This window comes from Lithobates pipiens, unplaced genomic scaffold, assembly GCF_037356315.1.
Source record: "Lithobates pipiens isolate NorthernLeopardFrog02 unplaced genomic scaffold, aLitPip1_a1.2 Scaffold_10, whole genome shotgun sequence".
NCBI classification, from domain to species: domain Eukaryota; kingdom Metazoa; phylum Chordata; class Amphibia; order Anura; family Ranidae; genus Lithobates; species Lithobates pipiens.
The window spans coordinates 67,415,151-67,438,789 of NW_027507686.1; the positions used below are offsets into that span (position 1 = coordinate 67,415,151).

Sequence of the window (23,639 nt, forward strand, 5' to 3'; positions counted from 1 at the left end):
AGGCTGCAACTCGTAACCGGGCTGGGTACAGCAGAGCATATGTAACATCTAATTTCTGAAGTCTGCGCTTGGTTTCAGCAAACTCTGCTCTGCGCTTCTGTAAGTCCGGGGAAAAATCAGAATAAAATGAAACTTTGGCTCCTTTATAAGTGATACTACCCATTTCTCTGGCCTTTCGGAGCACAGCCGCTTTATCTTTATAATTCAAGAATTTCAGTAAGATGGATCTAGGTTGGCCCCCTCGGTTCAGGATTCTAGCCGGGACTCTATGCGCCCTTTCGATTGCGAACTGTTGGGAAAAAGTCTCTCTTCCAAAGGTTTCAACAAGCCAATTTTCCAGAAATATAATTGGATCAGGGCCTTCACATTTTTCCGGGAGTCCTACCAGCCTCACATTGTCCCTCCGGAGCCTGTTCTCCATTTCATCCAATTTCCCTGCGAATTTCCCCATCTGTATTTTTAGGTCTTTGACCTCTTGATTCAATGGGTATACCTCATCTTCAATCTGAGATATTCTCCCCCTGCTGCTGTTATCCTATCAGCCGTGTTTTGAAGATCTTGCCGCATCAAAGCTAGCTCCTCCTTAATGCCTCTTGTTTGTTCACATAGCTCTACTAGAGATTGTTTACACACATTAACCGCCCCCAACACCTCCTTTAATGTGGGTTCTCCTTCTCCATTAATCAAATGGTCCTGCATAGACACTGTTTCGGATCTCCCGACAGTACCCACCGTTTGTTTAACTGCGTTCTTTCCCCCTACCAGTCCTGATTGCCCTTGGCTCTTTCTATCTGTTGAGATTTTTACTTGAGCTCCCTTAGTTGGCGTATGTTCAGAAGTATGCGCATATTTTTCTAGTTTTGCTGCTGCTGATGTCCCTGTTGCCATGGCCTGGGAGCTCTTTTCCTTGTCTTTATCCTTAGCTGACCTTAAAGATTGCGTTCCAACATTCTCTTGACCTGCCAGCTCTTCCCCTCTTCTCCTTGCTGCCATAATTGATTCGGTATATAACCAAAGAACACAAAAAAAAATAAAAAAATAAAAAGGGGGGATTGCTCTCTTCTCCTCCAGGGAAAGAGGGAGGGAGGGGAGGGGGGTACTCACAACGCAGCCTCCGAGAAAATGTACTCTAGTTTGTAGACGCTATAACTTTTGCGCAAACCAAAAAATATACGCTTATTGACATTTTTTTTACTAAAGACGTGGCTGAATACATTTTGCCCTCAATGTATGACTAAAATTTAGTTTATTCGATTTTTCTTATAACAAAAAGAAGAAAATATATATTTTTTTCAAAATTTTCGCTCTTTTTCCATTTATATCGCAAAAAATAAAAATCACAGAGGCAATCAAATACCATCAAAAGAAAGCTCTATTTGTGGGAAGAAAAGGACGCACATTTCGTTTGGGTGCAATATTGCATGACCGCGCAATTACCAGTTAAAGCAGCGCAGTGCGAAATTGGAAAAAGACCTCTGGTCCTTAAGGTGTTTATTGGTCCGGGGCTGTAGTGGTTAAGGGAGGGCTTCATTGTCCCTTAAACACACCTGTTTGCTGGCTGTAGCTCCACCCCCTTTTGAAGGCCATAATATGGGCGTTCGGTGGGGGAGGTACAACCAGCACATAGCCCCTTCTAAGCTGAGTTATCTCTAACTAATATGACTGAGCAATCAATGCAGCTTGTTAATTCATAATGGTAAAAGATCATTCAGAGCTGCAGCTCTGGGTAAAGTATTTGTGTGTGTACAAGTAGCCCCAGATACTGTACACAGAGCTGTAGCTTTGAACGATCTTTTACTATTATGAATAAACAAGCAGCACTGATTGCTCATTCATAATAATGACAGATTGTGCAGAGCTGGGACTCCTTGTGTCTATCAGTGCCTGCTTGTACATGTATACAGTAGAGTACAGTAAAGTATACTGCAGTGCTGTGTGAGCTTTAAGCCTGAAATTGCTGATTGTTAAATTGTAAAATTGAAGGCTCACACAGTGCTGCAGCATTGTGTCCTCCAGCAGATGGGCTTTGGATGTTTAAAAACGCCCCTGGTAGACACAGTGCGGCCAGCTATGTTGTGTTTTTTGTTTTTTTGTTTTTAGAGATGGCAGTATTGGTCTCTAATGTGACTCCCTACTACCAGAGACCAAAGCTGTCCATCACAATTCTATCACTGTGTAAGCTTTCTGTTTTATGAGTCGGACTTGGGAGGGGGGAGGTAAACCTGTCTGACCATTGACCACACTGCTTTGAAATGAAGGGCTGGATTTAATTGGGACCAAGTGCTATATGCACTTGGTCCCCTGGGGAATTGAAAAATAAAAAGGTAAAATTATGTTCTTTAACCACTTGCCGACCGCCGCACGACGATATACGTCGGCAGAATGGCACGGGCAGGCATATGGGCGTATATATAAGTCCCTGCCTGCCCGCGGGTGGGGGGCCCGATCGGGCCCCCCCCCGGTGCCTGCGGCGGTCGGCATTCCTTCGAGAGCGATCCGGGATGAGGGGGCGGCCATTCATTCATGGCCACCCCCTCGCGATCGCTCTCGACGAATGGAAATCCCCCGTGACATCACTTCCTCTCCTGTAATGTAAACACAGGAGAGGAAGTGATGTATTCTCTTCTCCGTGTCGGTATTTTTCGTTCCGACACGGAGGAGAGCGGATCGGTGAGTTGCACCAACACTCTACACACACAGTAGAACATGCCAGGCACACTCACACCCCCCCTTTACCCCCCGATCACCCCCCCAATTACCCCTGCCCCCCAGTCACAGTGACACCAATGTCATTTTTTTTTTTTTTTTTGCATTGGTGTCATTTGTGACTGTAATAACTGTTAGGGCAGTTAGAGTTAGCCCCCTTTAGTTCTAATGTACCCCCCTAACCCCCCCAATAAAGGTTTAACCCCGTGATCACCCCCCCGTCGCCAGTGTCACTAAGGCTGGGTTCACATTGCAGCGGTTTATGAGAACGAATGTGATTCGCACCGCACTGCAGTGCAAATCACATCCGATCTCTGTGCGATTCGAGTTCAGCCATTCGCCGCACCCGCCGCACCCGCCACACCCGCCGCACCCGCCGCAAATTCGCACGGGACCCTTTTTTTGGCCCGCAGCAGAATCGGATCGCATGGTGTGAACACCATGCGATCCGAGTTTGCAGATCGCACTGCGATATGCAAACTGATCTGGGGGTGTCAGTAACATTTCACTGACACTCCCAGCAGTTCGCATAGGGCAGTGTGAACTGCCGCCGGGAGGCATGCGATGCGGGAACCCGCCGCGGATTTGCGGCGTTTCCGCATCGCTCCAGTGTGAACCCAGCCTAATAAGCGATCATTTTTCTGATCGCCGTATTAGTGTCACAGGTGACGCTAGTTAGGCAGGTAGGTATTTAGGTTCGCCGCAGCTTTTTATAGCGCCAGGGACCCCCATATACTACCGCATAAAGCCCCCTGATTGCCCCCTAGTTAACCCTTTCACCTGTGATCACCATATAACTGTTACAGGTGACGCTGGTTGGTTAGTTCTTTTTTTATAGTTTCAGGGCACCCGCCATTTATTACCTAATAAAGGTTTAACCCCCTGATCACCCGGCGGGTGTCATTTGTGACTAATAACTGTTAGGGCAGTTAGGGTTAGCCCCCTTTAGTTCTAAGGTACCCCCCTAACCCCCCCAATAAAGGTTTAACCCCGTGATCACCCCCCGTCGCCAGTGTCACTAAGGCTGGGTTCACATTGCAGCGGTTTGAGAACGGATGTGATTCGCACCGCACTGCAGTGCAAATCACATCCGATCTCTGTGCGATTCGAGTTCAGCCATTCGCCGCACCCGCCGCAAATTCGCACGGGACCCTTTTTTTGGCCCGCAGCAGAATCGGATCGCATGGGTGTTCACACCATGCGATCCGAGTTTGCAGATCGCACTGCGATATGCGAACTGATCTGGGGGTGTCAGTAACATTTCACTGACACTCCCAGCAGTTCGCATAGGGCAGTGTGAACTGCCGCCGGGAGGCATGCGATGCGGGAACCCGCCGCGCATTCGTGGCCTTCCCGCATCGCTCCAGTGTGAACCCAGCCTAATAAGCGATCGTTTTTCTGATCGCTGTATTAGTGTCACAGGTGACGCTAGTTAGGCAGGTAGGTATTTAGGTTCGCCGCAGCTTTTTATAGCGCCAGGGACCCCCATATACTACCGCATAAAGCCCCCTGATTGCCCCCTAGTTAACCCTTTCACCAGTGATCACCATATAACTGTTACAGGTGACGCTGGTTGGTTAGTTATTTTTTTATAGTTTCAGGGCACCCGCCATTTATTACCTAGTCTCACTAGTGTACCCCTAAATTTAGGGGTGTCTACTTTCCAAAATGGGGTCATTTGGGGGGGGTTTGTGCCATCTTGGCATTTTATGGCCTTCAAAACTGTAACGCCCTTAGAAAGCCTGAAGGCGGTGCTTGGTTTTCGGGGCCCCGTACGCGGCTAGGCTCCCAAAAAGTCCCACATATGTGGTATCCCCGTACTCAGGAGAAGCAGCAGAATTTATTTTGGGGTGTCATTTCACATATGCCCATGGCATGCGTGAGCAATATATCATTTAGTGACAACTTTGTGAAAAAAAAAAAAAAAAAAAAAAGTTTGTAATTTTCCCGCAACTTGTGGCAAAATATAAAATATTCCATGGACTCAACATGCCTCTCAGCAAATAGCTTGGGGTGTCTACTTTCTAAAATGGGGTCATTTGTGGGGGTTTTGTGCCATCTTGGCATTTTATGGCCTTCAAAACTGTAATAGGTAGTGAGAAGTGAACTCAAAAATTTACGCCCTTAGAAAGCCTGAAGGCGGTGCTTGGTTTTCGGGGCCCCGTACGCGGCTAGGCTCCCAAAAAGTCCCACATATGTGGTATCCCCGTACTCAGGAGAAGCAGCAGAATTTATTTTGGGGTGTCATTTCACATACGCCCATAGCATGTGTGAGCAATATATCATTTAGTGACAACTTTGTGTAAAAAAAAAAAAAAAATAATTTTTTTTGTCATTATTCAATCGCTTGAGGCAAAAAAATATTCAATGGGCTCAACATGCCTCTTATCAATTTCCTTAGGGGGTCTACTTTCCAAAATGGGGTCATTTGGGGGGGTTTTGTACTGCCCTGCCATTTTAGCACCTCAAGAAATGAGATAGGCAGTCGTAAACTAAAAGCTGCGTAAATTCCAGAAAACGTACCTTAGTTTGTAGATGTGACAACTTTTGCGCAAACCAATAAATATACAATTATTGACTTTTTTTTTACCAAAGACATGTGGCTGAATACATTTTGGCCTAAATGTATGACTAAAATTGAGTTTATTGGATTTTTCTAATAACAAAAAGTAGAAAATATCATTTTTTTTCAAAATTTGCGGTCTTTTTACGTTTATATCGCAAAAAATAAAAATCGCAGAGGCAATCAAATACCATCAAAAGAAAGCTCTATTTGTGGGAAGAAAAGGACGCAAATTTTGTTTGGGTACAACATTGCATGACCGCGCAATTACCAGTTAAAGCAGCGCAGTGCCAAAGTGTAAAAAGACCTCTGGTCATTTACCAGCAAAATGGTCCGGTCTGAAAGTGGTTAAAGCGGTTCTAAAGGCAGAAGGTTTTTTACCCTTAATGCATTCTATGCATTAAGGTTAAAAAAAACCTGGGTTCAGCTCCCCAGCCCCCCCCCCCTCCCCCCCCCCCCCTACTTGCTTGAGCTCCATCTCGATCCAGCATTGTACATGAGGTCAGCAGCTCTCCTGGGTCTTTGCCTCCTCATTTGCCATTGGCTCCCGCTGCTGTCAATCACAGCCAGTGAGCCAATGAGGAGAGAGCAAGAGGCAAGGCCAAGCTGCACTGTGTGTATGAATGGACAGTGTCATCATAGGAGCACAGCTTAGAAGTGTTCCTATAGCAAGAGGCTTGTTATTGGGGGCACTCAACAGGTGGGAGGAGCCAGGACTGCTGGCTGGAGACCCAAAAAGAACAAGTATAACATGTTATAAAAAAAAAAGAATAAAAAAATGACAACCTTTAGAATCACTTTAGCGCCTTTAATTTTTGAGTATTCATTCTGTTATCAACACTTTATTTTTATGCAGAGAACTCACGGAGATTAACAGACGTCACATCAATGAGTCGGTGAACTTTCTACGCAGTGTAAGTAACCTTGGTCATATGGAAGATTTTACAAATGTACGTTATTTTGATGTAAATCTTTTTCCAGGGTGCTGAAACAGTGCTACAGTCAGATAGTCAACTCAGTTTGCATTTATTCTGTACTGTTAACCAGGGATACTTTACCTTTGAACTGTCTAGTAGAATATCAGGGTGGGTCTGCAGCATCTGTGGAATCTTTTCCTGGCCACCTGAGAGATCTCTGAGATAGGCTGGCATGATGGGGATGTTGAAGTTAGGTGGCAACATAGCGGTAGCCACAATGCCCTGGAAAGACTGTGGGGACCAAAAGTGTTTATTAAGGATGAGGAGAATGGTGAAGTGCTGGGGGAATAAAGCCATTGGGCAGCACAGTGGTATAGTGGTTAGCACTCTCACCTAGCAGTAAGAAGGGTCGCTGGTTCAAATCCCAACCACGACACTACCTGCCTGGAGTTTGCATGTTCTCCCTGTGTCTGCGTGGGTTTCCTCCGGGTACTCCGGTTTCCTCCCACACTCCAAAGACATGCAGGTAGGTTAATTGGCTTCTGTCCAAAAAATTGGCCCTAGTATATGAATGGGGACCTTGGATTGTTGGCTCTTTGAGGGTAGGGACTGATGTGAGTGTGCAATGTAGAGGGATAGGGACAATTGTAGATACTCACTCAGGTTGAACTGGATGGACTGATGTCTTTATTCAACCTTACTAACTATGAAACTATGAAACTATTACCATTGCACTACTTATCAAATTTTCTCTCAACAGTTAGAAGAAGCACAAAAGAGGCGTCAGGAAAAGTTACTAGCAGCTCACCAGGACACAATACAGAGGATAAAGGATGAGGAGCCTAAGGTGAGCATTGAACTCCATGTTCTTTGCTATAGATTGCAAACATAGGAGACCATTACACTGACAGCTGTGCATTTTCTCCTCTGTTCATAATCTTACTCACTTTGTTAATAACTTCTTTGTAAAATCAGCCATTTCATAGTGTGAACCACAGAGGCAGTATTTTGTGGCTATTACAGATTACATTCAGTCTACTTTATCAGGACCTTGGTAGAGAATGTAGACTGGTAAAGCTTTCATTTCTTATAAAAGGTAACTGCACAGTTTCCAGAATAAATGGTATTCTCATTGTTTTTGTGATGGGTATGCTTATATTAAGACCGAAAAAGTTTAGACTAAAGTGTTCAAGTGGTCCTACTACAACTTAACGTAGCATTTTCTGATGGAGATAAGGAGTTGCACCCATGTACTTTCCTCATGCAAGTTATCTTTTAAGCTGTCCATTTTGGTTTAATGGACTTGCCTCTTCATGGGGGGATGTGTTGTCTTGTCTGAATACCGGTATTTGTAAAGAGGAGTCTTTTGAGTCTTGTCTGAGTTTTATGAGTTTTATTCAACTCTGCTAAATGTGTTTATATATGTTGTAATATAATTTGAAGAAAAAAAAACGCAAAGAAAATTATATAAGTATTACATTTTGCCAAAAGTGCCTCCTTCTACCCTCAATTCTTAATTTCTATGTTTTTAGAAATATATATTTTTTTATTAGTACACTGCAGGACACAGGCAGAATATTCCTATTCTCTGGTACAGGCATGCATCTTCAGGTGACTGAACAATGGTAAAGCTTTAGAGGACATGCCCCCTGAGCACCTCCCCAGTAACCCTGCCCCACTAGTCCTCAGTTTTGAGGTGGTGTCTGAAAGCGATAGGACTTTCTCCTTCACAGAGAAACTCACCCTTCACTTAAAGGGTAATTGCAATTTTGTTGAAAAAATAAACATTCCCCTCTGAGAGATCAGTGTGCATTGCAGGGATTTTAACAAACTTTGTTGCAGATTCCTACCTGTTGCTGCTCTGTAGAAATAGCTCTTTGTTAGATTGCGTCTTGTGCAGGACTGATTCTGAATGGGAGCGACTCATTTATTTACAAGCATCTGATGCACGTTCAGGATTCTGATGAGAAATGTTGTAGTGTCAGCATTCCTGTAGAAGTGGCTAACCCTTAGATAGTATCTCACCAAAAATTACATTTTTGTTGTAGAGGATGACTAAAATCTGACAGAGTTCTTCATATCGGCAGGAAATGGCATTCCTTGGGGTGTTCTGTACATCAACTGTATACATAACACCCCCAGGTTGCCATATTGCATTGAATTTATAGAAAATAACAGCAGCTGTAGATTGATAAGGAAAGGTCATAGTTGCATAGTCAGGTTGAAAAAAGGTGCAAGTCCATCCAGTTCAACCACAAAAAAATAAAAATAATATCATACAATCCCATATACCCTATTCTATACCCACAGTTGATCCAGAGGAAGGCAAAAAACCCCAGCAGAGCATGATCCAATTTGCTAAAGCAGGGTAAAAAAAATCCTTCCTGATCCCCCGAGAGGCAATCGGATTTTCCCTGGATCAACTTTACCTATAAATGTTAGTACCCAGTTATATTATGTACACTTAGGAAATAATTCAGGCCTTTCTTAAAGCAATCCACTGAGCAGGCCAGAACCACCTCTGCAGGGAGTCTATTCCACATTTTCACAGCTCTTACTGTGAAGAAACCTTTCTGTATTTGGAGATGAAATCTCTTTTCCTCTAGACGTAAAGAGTGCCCCCTTGTCCTCTTTGTTGACTGTAAAGTGAATAACTTGACACCACGTTCACTATATGGACCCCTTTATATATTTGTACATGTTGATCATATCCCCCTTAATCTCCTCTTATCAAGAGTGAATAATTTCAGTTCCTCTAATCTTTCCTCATAGCTGAGTTCCTCCATGCTTCTTATCAGTTTGGTTGCCCTTCTCTGCACTTTCTCCAGTTCCCCGATATCCTTTTTGAGAACTGGTGCCCAAAACTGAACTGCATATTCCAGATGAGGTCTTACTAATGATTTGAACAGGGGCAAAATGATATCTCTCTCTCTGGAGTCCATACCTCTCAATACAGGAAAGGACTTTGCTCACTTTGGAAACCGCAGCAGCTTGGCATTGCATGCTATTATTGAGCTTATGATCTACCAAAACCCCCAGATCCTTCTCCACTATGGATTCCTCCAGTTGTACTCCCCACCCAGTATGTATGATGCATGCATATTCTTAGCCTCCAGTGCATAACTTTACATTTCTCAACATTAAACCTCATCTGCCACATAGTCGCCCAATTAGACAGAGCATTGAGGTCGGCTTGTAAATTGGAGACATCCTGTAAGGACGTTATTCCACTGCATAGCTTGGTGTCTTCTGTAAAGACGGAAATGTTACTTTTGATCCCAGACCCAATATCATTTATAAAGTTATTAAAAAGTAAGGGTCCCAGCACTGAACCTTGGGGTAGACCACTGATAACCTTAGACCATTCAGAGTAAGAATCATTAACCACTACTCTCTGAATTCTGTCTTTTAGCCAGTTTCTATCCATTTACAAATTGATATTTCCAAACCTGTAGACTTTACCTTACACATGAGCTGTGTATGCGGAACTGTATCGAACGCTTTTGCAAAATCCAAGTATACCACTTCCACCGCCACCCCTCTGTCCAAGATTTTACTCACCTCCTCATAAATAGAAATCAGGTTTGTCTGACTTCTGTCTTTCATGAATCCATGCTGTCTGTTGCTTAAAATATTTTTTTCCTGCAAGAACTCGTCTATGTGGTCTTTTATTAATCCCTCCAGTATCTTCCCAACTATAGAAGTTAAAATAACAGGTCTATAGTTGCTTGGTAAAGACTTTGTTCCCTTTTTAAATATAGGCACCACATTGGCCCTGCGCCAATCCAGTGGTACTATTCCTGTCATTAATGAGTCCCTAAAAATTAGATACAATGGCTTTGAAATTACAGAGCTCAATTCTTTTAGGATCCCGTGGGTGGATGCCATCAGGTCCAAGTGCTTTATCCACCTTTATTCTGTCCAAATATTTCTGGACCATATCACTTTTGAGCCATTGTGGATTTGGGGCTGTGTCACTACCACGCCCATTATGGACATGAGCTCCCCCATGCTCCTTTGTATACACAGAGCTGAAGAAAGTATTTAATAAGCTAGCCTTCTCTTTGTCCCCAGTCACCCACTCCAGATTATTTTGTAAAGGGCCTACATGCTCAGACTTGATCTTTTTACTATTAATATATTTGAAGATTTTATGGGGGTTTGTCCTACTATCTTTTGCAATCTGTCTTTCGTTAAGAATTTTTGCATCCTTGATTTCCTTTTTACATATTCTGTTATATTCTTTGTAACATTTAAATGACACTAGTGTTCCTTCATTCACTTTTTTTATATAGTTTGTAGCTTTTTTTTACTTTGGCCGTGAGCCACATCGGTTTTATTTTTAGCCTTTTAAACTTATTGCCCATGGGAATATACTTTGCAGTGAGATCACAAATAGTCTTTTTGAAGAATTCCATTTTTGTTCTGTGCCCATTGATGCCAATATTCTCTCCCAGTCTAGGTCCTGCAGAGCAGCCCTCATCCTTAGAAAATTTGCTCTATTGAAATTAAGTGTTTTTATCTTTCCTGTATGTGATTTTTGCTTACAGCTAACATCAAATGAAATCATGTTATGGTCACTGCTACCCAGGTGTTCCTTTATCTGAACATTAGTAATACGTTCTGCATGGTTTGAGATTACCAGGTCCAACAGAGCATCATTTCTAGTTGGGGCCTCAATAAACTGGACCATAAAATTGTCCTGTAATAGGTTTATAAGTTTTTGCCCTTTCACTGTCCCAACAGTGCCATTACTCCAGTCAATTTCTGGGTAGTTAAAATCCCCCATTATTATCATTGTTCCAGCCCTTGCAGCCCTTTCTGTCTGTGCAAGGAGCTGAGTCTCCACCTCCTCATTAACATTGGGTGGTCTATAACAAACTCCAATGATTACCTTTGAACTATGCACATCTGTATGCAGTTCCACCCATAATGCTTCAGACTCATCACACTCTCCGTCCACCAGGTCCTTTTTCTCACTCGCTTTGAGATCACTTTTTACATACAGACAGACCCCGCCACCTTTCCTTTGTACTCTGTCTTTCCAAAAGAGTGCATAGCCAGGAATATTAATAGCCCAGTCATGTGAGGAATGAAGCCAAATTTCAGCAATACCGATTACATCATAGCTCTCCTGATGCACCAGAGCTTCCAACTCACCTATTTTGCTTGGCAGACTTCTGGCATTGGTGAACAAACATTTTAATGCATTAATATATTTTGACCGGTCACATACTATCCTCTTGGGTGTTCTGAGATTACAACTAGGACTTGCTACTATATTTACCTTGGGTTTATGTGCTTTGGTTACCCTACCACTAATGCCCCTAATTTTACCCTCTGGATTATGCTCCACACTGACTATCTCTATCTCTGGACCCTCCCCTCCATTGCCTAGTTTAAAAACCCCTCTAACTTTTTGGCCATCCTTAATCCCAGCTGATCTGCACCCTCCTCATTTAGGTGCAGTCCGTCCCTTCTATAGTACCGGTTATCAACTGAGAAGTCGTCCCAGTCCTTCAGGAACCCAAACCCCTCCTTACAACACCAGCTCTTGAGCCACTTGTTTATTTCCCTAATCTCCCTCTTCCTTTCTGGTGTCGCTCAATGTACCGGTAGTATTCCTGAGAATACTAGCCTGGAGGTCCTTTTCCTCAATTTAGCTCCCAAGTCCCTAAAATCATTCTTTAGGACACTCCATCTGCCTCTGACTTTGTCATTGGTGCCAACGTACCAACGTACACCATGACAGCTGGGTCTCCCAGTAATCTGTCCACCAGATCCGTGATGTGCCGAACCCAAGCGCCCGGCAGACAACCTACAGTTCGGCACTTCAGGTCTTTGTTACGGATTGCCCTCTCTGTCCTCCTAAGAATTGAGTCCCCTACCACCAGAATCTGTCTTTCCTTTCCCTTCGCTCCCCCCCCCCCCCCCCCCCACACTCTCACTGGAGGAGTTCTTCCCCTGGCAGCTAGGAGAATGCCTCAGCTCCAGCAGAGCTGGTCCCTGACTGGGATCACCAATGTCACTCAATGGAGCATACTTATTGGAATGCTCCAGCCCTGGATTGACCTCCCTGGCACTTGCCCCTCTACCCTTCCTGACTGTCACCCATCTACTCTCTGCTAGTGCCTGCACCTCTTTGTCTCCACCCACCTCTGTCATTTTAATAACCTTTCAATTACAATATTGCTTCTGTAGCAACTGTAAATGCTATATTTTTTTTTTACTTGCTATATTTTTTCCCACAAAAGTGGAGTTACTCTAGTTCAAAATTTTTCTTTATTTTAATAAAATCTTCCAAATTTTCAATAAAACCCTCACTGTCTTCTAATGCCAGCATAGAAGCAGTTTATCTAGATCGACGCAACCCCAGTAAACCCTTGGGACCCATACTTGGCCCCCACACTGTGAGGACAGCCTGGTATGTTGCTTTGGGCTATAAATCTTGCATGGGCGCTCACTTTGGCACTTGGTGCAACGTGTTCAGTTAGCTGAAGGGTGCTCTACAGATCCAAGGCCGTGGTCCATCACTTTGGAACACAGTCCCTGAAGACCACTGGGGAGTATGCCCACCTTGACATGCGAAGCCTGGACTTTACTTACAGTCCAGCATTGTGAACAAGTGAGACAGGGTCACCCTGTATCTCTGACCGTTACTGTAAAAAAACAGGGCTGCATTTGGATTTACCTCACAATGTAAACGCCATTCAAAATAGTCTCAGGTGGACAACCAGGTGTTACATCACACCACTGTTTGCAAATCCTTAATGACACTTCCACACAGAACCTTAAACAATACTCAGGTGCTTCCTCCTGCCCTTTCACTGCAAGGATTTGTTACAGGGCGGTCTATATCTGGGTTACCACGTATTCCATATGCACAAGCTTGCCCTATACTCTGCATCATATTCCATGGGTACTCAACAGGGGAATACCCTCACTTGTAGTTATTGCGGAGACCAGGGGAAAGGAGCCAATGCAAAATCACAGGTGAACATTTGCGCTGTGGAAGGTCTGCAGAACACTTGCCAAAGAATTCTGGGGTGCAATGTAAGCACCCAGAAATGGTTTAAGACAAAGACCTGGAGAGTACTGAACTGGCCAGCAATTAGTCCAGATCTCAATCCCATAGAGCAGTGGTTCTCAACCTCAGTCCTTAAGTGCCCCCAACAGGCCATGTTTGCAGGGTTTCCTTAATCTTGCACAGGTGCTTTAAATCAGAGTCAATGGCTTGGTATTTTGGACCGCTATTTTATCTAAGAGAAAATTTCAAAACATTGCCTGTTGGGTGTACTCGAGGACTGAGGTTGAGAACCACTGACATAGAGTACATGTCGAGAGATCTCAAAACAGAAGTTGGGAAAAGGAACCTTTCCAATTTGAGAGACCTGGAGCAGTTGGCGAAAGAAAAGTGGTCCAAAAATCCAGTAGAGTGGTGTAAAACTCATTGATGGTTACAGGAAGCGATTTATTTCATTTCGTTTTTAAAAGGGGTTTGCTACCAAATATTAAAATTGAGGGTGCCAATAATTTTGTCCAGTCCATTTTTGGAGTTTTGCATGGAATGTGTCAGATTTGGCTTTTTGTTTCTCCACTTTTTTGTGTCACACCAATACAAGCAAAAGAAATAAACATGAGAATGCCTAAACATTTGTAATTGCAACAATTTTCTGGGCGAAGTTGTGCATTATCTGACAGAAATGCAGGGGTGCTAATATTTTATATACACAATCCTTTAATCACAGTTGATACAGAGGAATGCAAAAAAAAAAAAACGGCAAAGCATGATCCATTTTGCTCCAGCAGGGGAAAAAATTATTTCTTGATCCCCCAAGAGTCCATCTGATATTCCCTGGATCAACTTTACCTATAAATGTTAGTATCCAGTTATATTATGTACATTTAGGAAAGAATGCAGGCCTTTTTTGAAGGAATCTACTGAGCTGGCCAGCTCTTAAGGGAGTATATTCCACATTTTCACAGCTCTTACTGTGAAGAAACCTTTCCGTATTTGGGGAATTTTTTTCTTCAGATGTAAACAGTGCCCCCTTGTCCTCTGCGATTACCTTCAAGTGATTGTAAAGGCTAATTTTTTTTCCCTATAATTACATGTTATACTTCCTTTTTCTGTGCAGTGGATTTACACAGAGAAGCCTGGGTCCTCCTCTTCTCTGGTCCCTCTTCTGTGCTCCTGGCCCCTCCCTCTTTTTCAGTGCCCCCACAGCAAGTAGCTTGCTATGGGGCACCCAAGCTCAGTGTGTCAATTCAGACATGGAGCCCCGGCCAAGCCCCGCCCTACTGATTGGCTAACTGACTTTGACCGCAACTGCACCATTGGCACGCAGGATTGGCACCAGGAAAGAGAAGCTTGAATGGCGTGAACATCGCTGGACAGAGGGGGGCCTCAGGTAGGTGTTAGTGGGGCTGCTTCACACAGGTTTTTTATCTTAAAAAACCTTCTGCCTTTACAACCCCTTTAAAGTGAAAACTCAACACCACATTAACTATATGGACAAATTCTGTATTTATACATGTTGATCATATCCCCCCTTAGGCTGAGTTCCCCGCATCCAATTCGCATAGCAGGAGATTGACCGGCTCTCTATGGAGCCGGTTCAGACCTCTCCAGAGCAAATTGCACAGAAGTCCTGTGCGCCTTTTGGTTTGTTTCAGGTCAGAATTCAGCCAAAAAAATTGGGCTGAAATTGGACCTGAACCGGTGAATGGAGACACAACGGACCCTTGCTGTGAGGTGCTCCTTGCTCCAGTGTGAACCCAGCCTGAAAGAGAATGAATTCAGTTCCTCCAATCTTTCCTTATACCTGAGCTGAGCTCATCCATGCCTCTTATTATTCTCTGCACTTTTTTTGGTTCCCCTATATTCTTTTTGAGAACTGGTGCCCAAAACTGAACTGCATATTCCAGATGAGGTCTTACTAATGATTTGTTCAGGGGCAAAATGATATCTCTCTCTGGAGTATATACCTCTCAAGGTTTGGTTCACACCTGTGCAGTTTGCTTTTGACCCGTTTCTGTAGTGCTTTTTGCGTGTTTTTTTATGCTTTTTTTTCTTTTCTTTTATGCTTATTTTTCTTTGGCCAATTTGTTGTTGGGGAAATTAAAAAATGCATTACATTATTTTCTGCAGCTTCTCCCTGAACCTTTCCAAAAATGCAGCGTCTTAAAAAAACAGACAAGAACATGTCCCATAGGAAACCATATAAAATGAACCGTAGTGTGTTTCTACAAAAAGCACCAATGCTTTGCATTGCATGCCATTATTAAGCTTCTGACCTACCAGAACTCCCAGATCCTTCTCCACCATTGATTCCCCCAGTTGTACTCCCCCTAGTATGTATGATGCATGCATGTTTTTAGCCCACAAGTGCATAACTTTACATTTATCAACATTAAACCAAATTTTCCACATAGTTGCCCAATTAGACAGTGCATTAAGTTTGGCTTGCAAGTTGGAGACATCCTGTAAGGATGTTATTCCACTGAATAGCTTGGTGTCATCTGCAAAAACTGAAATAGTACTTTTCGTCCCTTATCCTATATCATTTATAGATATATTAAAAAGTAAGGGTTCAAACACTGAACCTTGGGGTGCACCACTGATTACCTTAGACAATTCAGAGTTAGAATCGTTAACCACTACTCTCTGAATTCAATCTTTTGGCCAGTTTTCTATCCATTTATAAACTTTTTTCCAGGCCTGTAGATTTTACCTTACACATTAGCAGTGTGTGGGGAGCTGTGTCAAATGCTTTTGCAAAATCCAAGTATACCACGTCCACAGCCACCTCTCTGTCCAAGGTTTTACTTACCACCTCATAAAAAGAAAACGGATTCGTCTGATAAATGCTGCCTTTTATGAATCCATGCTGTCTGTTGCTTAGAGTATTTTTTTCCCAGCAAGAACTCATCTATGTGGTCTTTTATTAAAATTTCCCGTATCTTCCAGACTATAGAAGGTAAACTAAAAGGTCTATAGTTAATTGGTAAAGACTTAGATCTTTTTTTAAATATAGGCACCACACTGGCCTTACGCCAATCCAGCGTTACTATCCCAGTCGTTAACAAGTCCCTAAAAATTAGAAACCATGGCTTTGAAATGACAGAGCTCATATGTCCATATGTCTTCAAACTGATATGCCAAAAATGGAGGCTTCTGAATATGGATATCATAGCCTCCAGATATAACAACCACTGTTTTTGCCAGAACACGGGATCTTCTAACTCCAGCCTCAGATGCCTTGATAATCACCTTGTCTCAGTTCAGGCTAATTTAAGCCTTCACTATGTGAATCCTACCTCGTCTGCTCAAGAAAATAGAGCAAAAGAGGAAAACTGTGATTCTAAATGCACCAAACTAGCCAAGAAGAGCCTTGTACACAGGCATACTTGGGCTCCTTGCAAACAAACCTTAGCCTCTCCCCAACAGGTCAGATCTGCTATCTCAAGGCCCTCTATTCCATACTGCTTTCCAGTCTCTGGTTTTAACAGCATGGCTAAATGCTATTAAACACCAGCCACTTCAGTCCCAGAGATTATTCTGTATATTGTATTCTGACCTGTATCTTGCATTCTGGCCTACAATCAAGTCTTGATTACAAATTGGTCTTAAGTACTCTTAAAGGTCGTGTCTCTGCCTTAGCTATTCTTTTTCAAAGGCCTCTGGCTTCGCTCTCTCTCTTGTAAAAAAAAAAAAAGTGTATCATGTATTAAGCCCCACACCCTGTGCTTCCTTTGGATCTCAACTTGGTTCTCTCTGCCCTGTAGAAACCACCCTTTGCACCTATTTGGGAAACTCCTTGGTGGATTTCTTATGCAAAGTACTCTTTTTAACTATCTCGTCTGTCAGATGTTTCTAAACTGGTAGCCCTTACCTGTAAGGAGCCTTTCCTCATTCTACACAATGACAAATCTGTGTTATGCCCAAGGCCATCTTTTCTTCCAAAAGTGGTCTCAGCATTCCATATCAATCAGGACATTGCCCTGCCATCCTTATGCCCTGATCCTAAGCATTATAAGGAAATCTTATGTAGTCGGAGCCATTAGAACAGGGGGTAGGCAACCTTTGAGATCTACCTGGACAACATGGAAAAAAAAATCTAAGATCCCCCAAAAATAAATATCAAGGCCCCAACAAAAAGAAGGCATGAAGAACACATAGTGTTACACATAGTAGCCTCCTTTGCCCCCCCTTCACATTACGCACCCTCACAGCAGTATCCTCTGCCCCACTTCACATCACCCCCAAAGTAGTGTCCTCTGCTCCCATTCACATCATCATTCCCCACAGTAACAAACTTTACCCTCCCACAGTAGTCCCCCCCCCCCCCCCCCCATCGCCTTCACATCACCCCCCCAACTTTAGTATCATCTGTTCCGCCCCCCCCCTTTTTCACCATAGCAGTGTCCTCTGCCCCCTTTACATTACTACCCACAGTGGTGTCCTTTGCCCCCATTCACATCATCATTGCCCAGAGTAATGAACTTTGCCCTCCCACAGTAGTAGTAGTAGCAGCAGCAGAGAGAGGGAGGCAGCACAGTACTGAATGGAGGGCTGGAGCTGCCGGCATCCTAGCATGTACCTCGCAAAGGACATCTTGCTTCAAAATCCAACAAATGCATGATGAATATGAAATCTGATTACAAGAGCTTACATTCTCTGAGAGATCTCCTCCTGCACTTCTACCCAGCCCTTCCACGGTGGGTGTTTCAAGGCATTTTGGAACCAAGCCTTGGTAGGCCAGTTGTGTAAGGCCCTCACCTGGTCTTCTGTTCATACTTTTTCAAAGTTTACATTTTCCGCTGATGCAGCTTTTGGCCACAAGGTACTCGCAGAGATTATTCTGAGATTGGGCCTGTTGACACAGTTCTGTTTGCCTCATTGTTGCCCACCCTTCCTATTCATTGCTTCGGGACATCCCACTATTCTGTCTGTGTCCTGTACAGCAGTGGTTCTCAACCCTGTCCTCAAGTACCCCAAACAGGCCATGTTTGCAGGTTTTCCTTCATCTTGTACAGGTGCTTTCAATCCGAGTCAATGCCTTGGTATTTTGGACAGCTATTTTATCTAGGAGAAAGTCCCAAAACATGGCCCGTTGGGGATACTCGAGGACAAGGTTGAGAACCACTACTGTACAGTAGGATTAGAATAAGAGGAATTTTATAACTTGGAGTACAGTACAAGATTCAGGCAACCCTCCCTTTGATTATATGCCATTCTTGCTTTACACTGCTTTGCTTGCTTTAAAAAAAAATAAAAATAAAATAAAAGGAAAACTCGTAGAGTGGGGTGGGTTTATGGAGAAGGCATCCCATGGGGCGTGCTCTGTAACGCTTTTCCAGTGTCCAATCACCTGAAAGTACATGCCTACAACCATGGTGTATGAATATTCTGTCTGGGTCCTGTACTATATTTCAAAATATGGAATTTACAGGTAAGTCAAAATTTATCTTATTTTACTACCTTATTTCTTTTAGCTGATGGCCCAATTGGAAGAGGAGTGCCAAGCTGAATTCCGACAGTTACCCCAAGAAGTTCAGCGATATCTGCAAGAAGAGGGAGGCAACTGGGGTGGGGGGAGTTCAGGTCCACCATCTTCTACACAGAGCACCCCATCTTCTATCACACGTGGCTGGGGATCAGAGCTTGGAGATGGGGATCATTTACAGACCCCAGAGGACTCAAGTGATGAAGCTACTCGACTTTGACCCCCCAAAATCTAAAACTTTATTCAAGCGCATATATATATATATATACTGAAGGCCACCTTTTTAAAACAAGATGACAGAGTTCATATATCTTATATTTTTATCTTTAAAATGTACAAAGGCACTTCGTATAACCTGGAGACCAAATTAAGAGTCAAAGGACCTCACCAAACAGGAAACTGGGCATCCACAGGACAGTTTATGTGAGAAGGTCACGTATACATCGTCCATGTCAAAGACTGGAGTACTCGCAGGGAATGGTCTCCTCACAGGATGAATCTACTGTATAGTTGCTGATCTTTTATGGTGTAGATGATGCGTGCATGCCCCTGAATGACACTGCTTGTGCAACACTATGTATATGTGACACTGTGTGAGTATGTGTTGTAAGTTGTGTGTGAAAGTGGAGTGTGTGTGCGCCTGTCGCTGTTTTACCCATTGTATGTATTTTTTACGCACATTTTATTGCTCCAATAAAATGGTGAGAAATCGGGCTTTATACTGTGTGTCTACATTTATTAGTGGATAAGAAATCTAATTTCTACGTTTTTTTTTTTTTTTGTTTTTTGTTCTTTACTGTCACAGAAAAATAAAAAAGGAGTAGTAAGACTTTATTAGCAAAATACAGATCTCAATTAGGACTCCTTTATATGCACATTGAAGTCACCTTGAATGTCCAAGCACGAGGAGGCATGTGAACTGAATGCTGATTGGCAAAATGATCGGAAGGTATCCATGGCAATAAGGCAAATGTGCTTCTTCACACCGCATAGCACAACAAACTAACCACAGTAGATGCAAACATTACTTTCATTATGATGTGGTGCCTTTATATTTCTGTCTTTGACTCAGTTGGGGAGATTTTTCCTCTCTTCCTGTTCCTGTGACAGCATTTCTGATCACTTCCTGCCCTAAATCTTTCCAATGGGGACACAGGCCAAGAAAAAAAAATCTGGAGTATTATTCTGTCTCTGTACAAAAACAAACCCTATTTTGGCTGGAGTTAGTCTTATCTATACATCACCAGACTTCTGTAAACTGATTGAGTCTTGTATGAATTAGACAAATATTGTTTTACCAGTGAAATCAGCCTAGTTGCTGCATTTTCTATACATACAGGCAGTCTCTGATTTACATATATATGACTTACATACGACTCTTACTTACAAATGGAGGGCGACAACAGGAAGTGAGAGGAAATATACCCCTAGGAAGAGAAATTCACTCCTGCTATGCCCTGTACTCATGGTCAGACTTTCCGACAGAAAATGTGCGATTGGACTGTGTCGTCGGAAATTCCGATCGTGTGTGGGCTTCATCTGACTTTTTCCGTCTGAATTTCCGACACACAAAGTTTGAGATCTGGATCTAAAATTTTCAGACAATAAAATCTGATCGTTTAAATTCCGACCGTGTGTAGACAATTCATGGCGAAAACAGTGTCTGCACTGAAGCTTTATCACCAATACTTGTTTCCAGGACAACCCAAGATTTTCAAAATCAAATTGCCACAGGGACAGAAAGTGAGGTGAAATCTTCTGAACAGGGACACAGACAGCAAAACAAACATTTTGGGAAGTTAATCCTTCCCTATGCTATCCAAAAAACATAAAGAAAACATTTTTGGGCTGGAGTAAAAAAAAATGTGCCTGTTCAAACTTACATGCAAATTCAACTTAAGAACAAACCTACAGAACCTTGTTTGTAACTTGAGAACTGCTTGTACTGATATATTTTTAAGTGAGCTTTGATCTAGGTCAGTGCCAGGGTTAGTGTTTGGGTCAGGGTCGGTATTCTTTGGATGGGATTTTTATTTTTTAAAGGTTAGTATCAGTGTCAATGTGTTTTAGATAAGATTACAAAATAGCAAAATGCCCACTATTGTTTCTGGGCTGTACTATGGGTACAAATAACAATCAACATACACATGTGTAGTATCGCTGCAATCATCAGAAGCAGGTCGATTTATTTTGGGTTGTTCTTTGGTAGTAGGTTATGGTAGTAGCGAAGAATATACAGTTACATTTATATTAATATTGGGGTTTTTTTGTTTTGTTTTTTTACTATTTTGGGACAGTTTTCCTTTGAGAATAAAAAAAAACCCAGGAGACATCCATTACCATTTACCACCAAATGAAAGCCCAATTTGTCCCAAAAGCAAGGTATAATCCACCTGGATGCACAAATTAGTGGTGGTGATATGTACGATTTTACCTAACACATGGCAAAATTGGGCTTGGGCATTTAGATTTGTTTTACTCTAGGCGCAAAGAGGTTAAATATACTTAAACCAGTACTTTGTTCAGGGCCAAGCAGAACATTTGTTTAGCCCAGTGATTCTCAACCAGGGTTCCTCCAGAGGTTGCTAGGGGTTCCTTCAGCATTGGGCAATTTCTGCCTCTCAGATAAGTTCCCACCGACACTATTGATCTTTTTAGCTATCTGTAAGAAGGTAATTCTTCCCAATGACCACAAGTGTAAGGACCATTCTCCCCACTGACCATCACACTAATGTATCGTGAGTTGTAGATTTAAAATTTTTAGCAGGGGTTCTCCCGAAACCAGATAACTATTTCAAGGGTTCCTCTGAGTTGAAAAAGTTGAGAAAGGCTGCTTTAGCCGTATCCTCAGTGGCATATACTTGTCTTTCCTTTGTTCTCCAGTCACAATGTTCAACATCAGGAGCCGAAGATAAAAGTGAAGCGAGGATTTAAATTGAACACAGACCCCAGATAACACAAGTATAAAAAACTGATGCAATAAGTAATAGTTTTAGAAACTGAAAGCATTTACCTTTTACATTATTTGGCATGTTCCCTTGAGCAGTCTGGCTCTTGCTATCGTGAAGTGTTTTTAAAGGATTCAGGACTAATAAAAAATAAATAAAACATGTAATGGCTTTAAAAGGAGAAGCTTGTGAAATTGCAAAATGTTACCATTAATGTTTTAACCTATGTTACTTGTAATGGAAAATCCAGTCTTTTCTTTACTTCTGTGACTTCTCAGTCTCCTAAATCATGTTCTTATTATTTATGTAGAGCAGGAGAGGCTCCAGTTGCATCACAACACTGCTTTTTGGAGGAGGCTCTGTTTAAAAGAATTCTTCCACGTGGCTATGATAGAGATAGTGGTACACTAAAAATATAATTATTTTTTTCCAGTATTGTGATTTTGATGTTGTACTATGGTTTCATTATTTGACGGTTTTAGACGGTGAAGAGAGGTGGTCTAAAGCAAAATTTATTTTGCACAGTAACTAAGCTCCTACAATGTTTGCACATACACTTAATTCAATCCTCCACTCCCGCCATGCTCACAAACTTCACAGATTGGGTCAAATACAGTGTTGCCAATCCCCAAAGTGAAATTTACCATACTTCTCCATTTACATTAAGGTCAGGTTAATATAACCCAGCCAGCACAGAGTTCCCTTACATCAGAGCCTACAGGATCCCCCTTGCAGTGCAAGGGGAAGTCTGATGTAAAGGGGAAGGCTGCAGATCATAATGTAAGGGGAAGGGGGGGGGGGGCGCTCTGGTGACCGGAGACCACCTTATATTAGAGTGTTAAGTGGTCCCCTTTTATATCAGGGTCTGCAGCATTGCCCTTTACATCAGGGTCCCCAGAGTTCCCCTTGCACTGAAAGGGAACCAGTACATCAGTGCCCCCTTACATTACTGTATTCACTTCCCCCCTAGACAGGCCTTGTGGCGCTGTCACTGACCTCCTCTCAGGTGCACCATGTAGGGCTCAGTCAGATGGTCCTCTCCGGGCTCCAGTTTGGCAGCTCTGGTTTCATCCTATATTTTCCTCTCCTCACACATGTCTGACTCCTCCCGTGACCCCCGTCCCTGTGGTGCTTTCACTCTTGACTCCTCTGCAGGCTCCCCCTCAGAGACTGCAGATATGTTACGAGAGATTAGTGATGCATTGGTATCGGTGCTGTTACCGAGTATTTTCACAGGTACACGTGGAAATGCTCCCGATACCAAAATCGATACTTTGTGGTGCGATTTCCAGCCATACAAGATAAATGTGTGGAAATCTCACTGCAAAGAATTGCATGCGATTTGATTCCTGTCTGAATAGCATGCGATTTCCCCCATTGCTCCTGTGTGTGTGAACCCAGTAAAGAAAGCAAAGTGCAATGTAGTGCAGCAATAGGAAGTTTATTAAAATGTTAGCTAACATCAAGCTGACATCCCTTCTGCCTTATACCCACAGGAGTCCCGGAACTTCTCCAGCCCTGTGAGCACCTCCAGTGGTCGTGGTTTGCTATCATCGACAAGACGGGGACACTGCAGATATGGATTTGACTAAATATTTACTTTGTGAGTTATGACATTTTAATAAACTGCCTATTGCTGCACTACATGGTCCTTCTCTTTCTTTACTGGGTTCACAAACACAGGACCAGTGGGGTGGAAATCACATATGATTTACTGCATTCTTGTTCAAATCGCATGCGAATCTTTGCATGGACGCAAATTGCACTGCAAAGCATTGGTACTCAGGATTGGAGACTACTTGACCGAATGTTTTGGTACTCGTACTTGCCGATAAAAAATACTGCATCGGTGCATCCCTACAAGAGATGGTCGGAGACTGTGCCCACATGATACAAGAGTTGGTCTTATGGTAATGACGAGCAAGCTCTCACCTGGCTAACACGGTAACACCACATAGCTGCAGCAGCCACCAAAAGAATGGACCCAAAAACGATC

The 23,639-nt window shown here is 42.9% G+C and overlaps 1 protein-coding gene across 2 annotated transcripts in view; it reads left to right on the forward strand.

Annotated features, from left to right (window-relative positions):
- PLCB3 (phospholipase C beta 3) overlaps positions 1 to 23,284 on the forward strand; it is a 272,101-nt gene extending 248,817 nt beyond the window's left edge. The window contains exons 31-33 of one of the 2 annotated variants that reach the window (XM_077455793.1): positions 6,126 to 6,183; positions 6,947 to 7,033; positions 23,140 to 23,284. In XM_077455793.1, the coding sequence (XP_077311919.1) occupies positions 6,126 to 6,183; positions 6,947 to 7,033; positions 23,140 to 23,235 (241 nt within the window). In that variant the 3' untranslated portion in view covers positions 23,236 to 23,284. Of the gene's footprint in view, positions 1 to 6,125; positions 6,184 to 6,946; positions 7,034 to 18,684; positions 19,415 to 23,139 lie in introns of those variants that run through there. The other variant, XM_077455792.1, reaches the window with a different exon arrangement.
- Positions 23,285 to 23,639: the final 355 nt, after the last annotated feature.